The sequence below is a fragment of the Cynara cardunculus genome (genome assembly GCF_001531365.2).
Source record: "Cynara cardunculus var. scolymus isolate 2C chromosome LG 12, CcrdV1, whole genome shotgun sequence".
NCBI lineage: Eukaryota > Viridiplantae > Streptophyta > Magnoliopsida > Asterales > Asteraceae > Cynara > Cynara cardunculus.
In genome coordinates, this window is record NC_037539.1 from 36826029 (window position 1) to 36833013 (window position 6985).

Sequence of the window (6985 nt, forward strand, 5' to 3'; positions counted from 1 at the left end):
TTCATAGAAGTTTTGATTGTTTCCTAATATAAAGTATTGATCATAATTAATGAACCATATTCATCTTTCATAAATATTTAAATCATAATAAATGAACTCTCATCATTTCCATAAATATCTCAATTAATTGGGTTGTATTGGTTGTACAAATAAACATGATTGTATTTGAAATATACCCTATATATATATATATATATATATATATATATTGATAAGATGTGCGCACCTCACATTCTTGAGGCCCGTACCTCACATTCTTGAGGCCCATACCTCATGCTGAAGGTGGAGATCCATTTCGCATTAACTACCATCACTGTTGACTGAAACCTTGGCCAAACTCCATTCAAGCACCAAACGTCAAAGAAGTACTAGATGCTTCACATCATGTTTTTTTTGTAAAAAAAACACACACACACACACACTTCAATTGAAAGAAAACAGTAAACATTAAACAGCGCCTATTTGAGTGTCTACTTTGCTACTTCTCTTCCCCTGTATAATGTTCTTTTACCAACTAGACAATCTTTAAATATCTCCACAAATTAGTTATTTATCGGTCTTTGGAAAAAAAAAAAACCTGTCTTGGGCAGCTTAAAATGGCACGGTTAATGTGTTGATGATCGTTAGATCAAGATTTCAAAACTTAAGGGTCGTTTACCAAACACTTATCTGGTAAGTGTTTATGGGTAAAATTTAACGCTATCATTTACTTATTGGGTAAGATTTTAGTCCACCATCACGAAATCGTATGCAACAATTTACCCGGTAAGTGCTTACTGTGGTAAGAATCGTCACCCTCACTTACCAGGTAAGACTCTTGATCTTGTCTCGTCTCGCTCTTACCGGATAAGATTTTTGGTCCTTATCATACTCATCCGGTAAGGTAATGTGACTTAGTAAGCGCTTACCCGGGTAAGCATTTAGTAAACGGCCCCTTAATCTTGGATTTATTGACTTTTCTCGAGTTGCTTTTATGAATCCACTTTTTTCAAATTTAATGAATCTGTCTGGTCTTCCCTAAGAAATTGAACGCATAATAATATTGGTTTTGAACCACACAGAAAAGTCAAGACCAGGCTYCCTAATGGAATGTTTAACCGATCCATTCCGGATCGACCGAAATGGTATGGAGTCTACGGCCAAAAAACCCAATTCTGATTGGACCAAGGGAAGATAATAATGAACACAAAAAAATAAAAATAGAAAGATCAAAATTCCTAATCTTCTTCCATGCCATGAATGCATTATTATATGGAATTGAATATAACTCAACCACAAGGGTGGTGCCTGATTGGTTTGAGCTTGGCTCCAAAGGTCAAAAGTACAAGGAGGTCCCAGGTGCAAATCCAAGGAGGAATAAAAACCCCCTTGTGGCCACGAAGGTTCAAATGCGGTGACTCCGGGCTATCTGCAAAGCAGGTGGTCGCCTTGGGATTAGTCAGCTCACATAGCGGGTTGGATTCAGGTTAATCAAAAAAAAATATAACTTAAGTTTGCAGAGCATTTCAAAAAGAAACAGCACTACTCAGCATGTGTAGTTCTTAAGGATCATAACCTTAAGTCACCAACTCAATTTAAACATTAAAAAATAGAGCAAAATGCATATCAAAGATATGGAAATGCAGTATAACATAAGCTAGATTTGGAGATGCTATGCTAGACAAGAATTAAGAAGAATTTGTTAAAAATCTAGTCAAGATAGAAGATTTATCCTAAGATGGCAGATATCCAATCATTACAAAGTTAGCATACCTGAGCGAAAATTGCTTGGCGTATTGCAGTCATTTAAATGAGATCTTGCACAAGAGGTTTCCGAGACAAATTTTTCAGGATACCCATATAAACCCCTTCGGATAAGTGACCTTTTTGGTGGAGTGATTTGATCATTTCTTCAGCTTCATTTAAATGTCCCTTATGATCCAAGTAATCTAGACAAGCAGACAAAGTGGCGGTGTCTACTGTCCACCCATGAAAACTACCTAAAATAGATTTTCTCATCGCCTCCACTGCCTTCTCCATTCCATCATTCTTAACATAACCCATTGCCATGCGAGACCATGTTGATGCATTAGGTTCCTTTCCACTCTCTATAAGCTTTTTCACTAATGTCTCCGCCTTTTCTAGGAGTCCTTTCTTGCAGTACATAGTAATGAGAAGATTCGGGACATGGAAATCAAAGTATGTATTTTGTGCTTCCCACTCCTCGTATATTTTCTCAACATCATCAATACAATCCAACTTAGCAAGTGAGCTTAATAAGCAAAGATATCCATGATTGTAAAACTTACCAATATTCTTGTAAAGGTTCCATATACGATAAACTTCATCTTTTCTTCCGGCGCTAGCATAAAGAGTGAGTAGAATCTCGTAAGCTGACTTCCTCTGACTAGGCCTTATGAGGTATTCAGATTTTTTTAAAGACATCAAAGCCTTTTCTTTCTCACCAGCTTTCAAGTACCCATTTGCTATCAATGTGTATGCATGCCACTCCATCGTCACTTCTGGATCAACTTCCATCTTCAGTAAAAGCATCTCCATTTTCCGTATTTCCAATGTTTTTGCATATGCATTTAATCTAATAGCATAAGTGAACTTATCAATACGAATGCCCTTCTGTTCCATCTCTTCCATTAGAAGGTCAAGCTTCTCATATTTCTCTGTAGCTGAATACAGGCCCATCATAACATTGTAGGTCAATGATCTAGAATAACCCAACTCCCTCATCTTCTGCATGGTGGCTTCTGCTTTCTCCAATGCTTTCGCTTTGGCATAGCAATTTAAAAGGGCACCATAAACCTGCCAGACCCTTGAAGTATTTGGAATTTTGTTAAAGTACTCCTCGGCTTTCTTTAGACCATAAACCTTTGATATCAAATCCAGCTCAACCGAAACATCTTTATATGAAACATCAAGATACGGTTTGTCATTCATCCATCGACATATCTGTCATGAAAATGGGAAACAAGATTAAGGTACCAAACAGAATGCTGATATGATTTTGCAGGTATGCATGAAAAATTAGAACGGAGGAATGCCTTGTTTTAATATCAACAATTATTGCTCCAGCTAAATTTCATTTATTTAACAAACGAAAAGTTTTTATATACCTAGAAACCTGACCAAAGGTCACCTAAAGCTACAAGTTGCAAAACATAATTCAATACATCTTTTCATGATTCTTTATATGGTAGAAATTTCAATAATTAGATGCTCTATAGCATGTTCAGAATATCTGCCACCTGTAAGGTGTACTCTTCCAGTTCAGAAAATCTGCCACGAAGTGTGGACCCAGGACATGACGACGCCTTGGGGTGGACTATTGAACAATAGAGACAGGAGGTAGACTGGGGTGGACTATTGAACAATAGAGACAGGAGGTAGACAGTGGGCACACACATCTCCTAGGACAGACATCAGTAAGAAAGTTGAAGAAGGGGTCAACGGTTCCTATTAAGAGAAATACAGGCCCCCCTATGGGCCGGTGCCGGTAGGAGGAGATTTTGTGCCAGCAGCCAGGCTTGGGAGCAGATTTAGACATAGTTTGGGGACCTCACATTGGGTGTTTATAGTTCATCATATGAACTATAATCGGGTTCTATTGTTAAATTATATCCCTATACTTGAGATTTGGTGTTGAATTTTATGCTTGAAAGTGTATAATTGTGTAGAGCGTGGTAAGTCAAACCAACTTATTATTGCTTATTGCCATCATGTTCTTGCTCACCTCCGTTAATTCCCTCTTCTCTGAATTAATTTTATCACTCAGCCTCGGTTAATCCTGTCTTTCTTTGATAAGAATAGATATGATTTTGATAAGACTCCTTCTCCGAATGAAATTCAGTGGCCTACACTTTAACTAGGAACAGAAAGGTCCACGAAATAACCGTGTTGCTGGAATTTCTTGGAAGCTCAAAATATAATAAAGTAGGTAGATGGCCATGCCAGGAAGTACATTTCAAGGTTGGCGACTAGGTCTACTTGAAGCTTCATCCTTACCATTCTAAGTCATTAGCACAAGTTAGGAAGGACAAGTTAAAATGATGAGACCGGTGAGAAGATTGGAAAGGTGGTGTATCCGCTAAAGCTACTGCACTATCTATCTTTTCTTTCATGTTTTATAGCTGCAACATGACATCGGGGATCATACGCGAAGCTCAACACTTCCAACCACTCTTAAAAAGAAATGGAAGTTTGGATGGAACCAGAAGTGTTTTTGGGAATTTGTTAGGCTGATCAAGACAATTTAAGAATATTCAAGTGCTTATTCAGTGGAAAAACTGAATAGAGGATGAGGAGGATTAGGAGCCGTTCATGCTTGTTCAACAACTTCCAAAATTTCACCTTGCTGACAAGGTGTACCTAGGAAGGAAGTAATATAGGTCAATACATGGGCCTAAGCCCATAATCACATATTCTAGACGTAACAGTATAAATAATTAGCCAAGAATAAGACAACGATGTTATTTTCTTAGTCAAGAATAAGGTTATGTTACTTCCTTTAGTCAGAACGTTGTAGACGTAAGGTTTATGCAGAATAAGGTAGTATCGTGAGGTTAGAATTCTGTTAGTAGTAGTTAGATGTTTTGGAGGAAGAATTAGTTAATTGGGAGAGTTGACCTTTTGTAATCCTGAGCCATAAGTAGATTGTCACTGATGTAATTCAGGAAGGATTTGGAAAATACAAGTTGAGCTCTTCTCTGTAAAATCTCTCTCTCTCTCTCTATCCATCTATCTCTTTTCTTCTTCTTCCTTCTCCTATATTCTCTGACTATCACAACTGTTAAAGAGTCTCGATAGCTCATTGGAGTTACAGTCTACAAGAAATTATTACAAATTAGATTAGGCATCTGGAGAGTGGCTTACCTCAAAATAAGCAGGGTTTTTTTATTTTCATATCATTTCTGTCTGATTATCAAATAACAATATCCACATTAAAGGACATCAACATACCCAATAAATTTTCCAACACCAGAAAAAGTTCCACAATGAAGATTAAACTAAGAAAATTCTTTATCAATTGAACTCAAACATCATGTTCGCTAATTTGGAGAGAAGAATGGAACCTGGAGAGCATGCTTATAGCGACCGAATTTCCTGAGCTGCTTAATTATCACGTGGAGATCTTCTTGATCAATGGCTCTTCCTTCTTGTACCCATAGGTCTAGAACTGGGACAACCGAAGGGTCTCGAAAACGAACGAGTCTATGATAAAGAGTGGTACCGGCAGCCGTAGAAGATGTATCTGCGACGTCATTAGGGGATAGTGTTTGTGTGGAGTAAGCCAATACCCAAAAAACCCTAGATGAAGCGAAACAAAATTCATCCCAGGAAACTAAAGGAGTACGCAATTTCTTTATTATCATCATCCTGATCAAGGAGTCAGTGGAGGATGGTGTACTAGTGCCGTTCAGATGCTTTTAACCTTTACAGCACCATCATCTAGGAGAGTGTTCTGTTCAACATACTGTCAAAAGATAAACACAAAAGTATGATAGAAATCCCCAATTTTTCTTTCATGCTCCAAAAGATCTTAATAATGGAAAACAAAAGCATTCGTTATGAGAACCAAATGGTTCAAATCTGTTATAGACTTGTTTTCATTTGAAAACGATAAAGACTGGTGCATCAAATTGGCCAACAGACAATTTCTTGGATCAACTCTCAAGTGTATTGCCATAAAAATAACAAATTGCTCACTAAGCTTAGCATTTGAATTATAAACAGATTTGTGGAATATAGCGTCAATAACCACAAAATCCTTCCACCATATTTATGTCATTACTAAACAAAAGATTCATCTTTCGTAGGAACAAAAGCAAGCACTGTGTGCAAATCCTGAAATCTACAAAAGACGCAAGAGATTCTAAATGTTTATTCACCCATTGGATTTAGAGCTCGTTATCGGTCTATCCGCACCAACTTATATTCAATACTTGTCGTAAAAGTTAAATGCAAATGGAAACTTAGAACATATTAACATTCAAAATTTGAACCGCATCTCTATTGAGGAAGTGAAGGAGCATAAAACAAGCTTCCAATATCCATATTACAACATGCTAACACCATCAATGAGCTTTTCATAAGATGCAGCGGCAAGATAGCACACACATATATAAGCATATTCCAATTTCCAAACACGTCAAATTGTCAATTACTCAAGTCTCAACGAGCGATTTACCGTAAAACCTAATCACCTAAACCCTAGAAATATCAAACATAAACTTACCAAAACCTTCTGTTGAGCGACTTCGTTGTGAATGAGGCAGAACAGCAGAAGCAGAAGCAGAGCAGCACCAGGCCGCCGACGAGAAAGGGCGGAAACGGGATTAGCGCGAAATCTTCTTTTTCTAGGCGAGGGTGGGCCTTCGATTGGAGAAGCTTTAGATGTTCACTAGTGTTATTATACACCGTGCTTTGCATAATTTATTTTTGAAAAAAAAATGAAATACGTTAAAGTGATATGATCGATTATGTATTAGATATTAAACTAATAAGAATCAATATTAAATTTGATATGAAATCATCTCAATATCTGAAGTTGTTTTTAGTATATACTAGTTGTGTATCCGTGTAATGTGACAGGAGCCGTGAATTTTAACGATTTTGAAGTTTCACTGGTTTTATCAGAGAAGATCTAACGATAAAATAAGTTATCATTATCTGAGGTTGTCTTTAGTATATACTAGTTGTGTACCCGCACAATGCAGCGGGAGCCGTGAATTTTAATGATTTTGAAGTTTCACAGTTTTTATTAGAGAAGATCTAACGATAATATAAGTTACATTTGGTCATTACATATTAATATTATGTGAATAAGTAAGAGTTATGGTTCCAATTATAGTCTATCGATTAAAAAATTGTATGACAGTTTAAAATCCAACATATTTAAACGACTCTACAAATGTGTTCAATTTACACCAAGAGCAAAGAATCAAAAGATCGAGAACAAGACCGAGAGTTCTAGAGCAATTGAATGAGAGAACAT

The 6985-nt window shown here is 36.9% G+C and overlaps 1 protein-coding gene across 2 annotated transcripts; it reads right to left on the reverse strand.

Moving 5' to 3' along the window:
* Nucleotides 1-1525: 1525 nt before the first annotated feature.
* Nucleotides 1526-6276, reverse strand: LOC112522453 (pentatricopeptide repeat-containing protein At2g20710, mitochondrial-like). 2 transcript variants are annotated; one of them, XM_025131571.1, is made up of 3 exons: nucleotides 6227-6276; nucleotides 5064-5464; nucleotides 1526-2796 (listed from the first exon to the last, which is right to left on the reverse strand). In XM_025131571.1, exons 2-3 carry the CDS (start codon nucleotides 5364-5366, stop codon nucleotides 1786-1788), a joined length of 1314 nt encoding a protein of 437 aa, XP_024987339.1. In that variant the 5' UTR covers nucleotides 5367-5464; nucleotides 6227-6276; the 3' UTR covers nucleotides 1526-1785. The 2 variants fall into 2 exon arrangements, with proteins under 2 accessions (XP_024987339.1, XP_024987338.1); XM_025131570.1 differs by having other exon boundaries at nucleotides 1526-2943.
* Between the last annotated feature and the right edge of the window lie 709 nt (nucleotides 6277-6985).

Coding starts and splice junctions, on each gene's coding strand:
- LOC112522453 (XM_025131570.1), bottom strand. CDS start 5,366: ATGATGATAATAAAGAAATTGCGTACTCCTTTAGTTTCCTGGGATGAA. Junction 2,944..5,063: donor GCTATAAGCATGCTCTCCAG/GTTCCATTCTTC, acceptor TTTTCATGACAG/ATATGTCGATGGATGAATGA.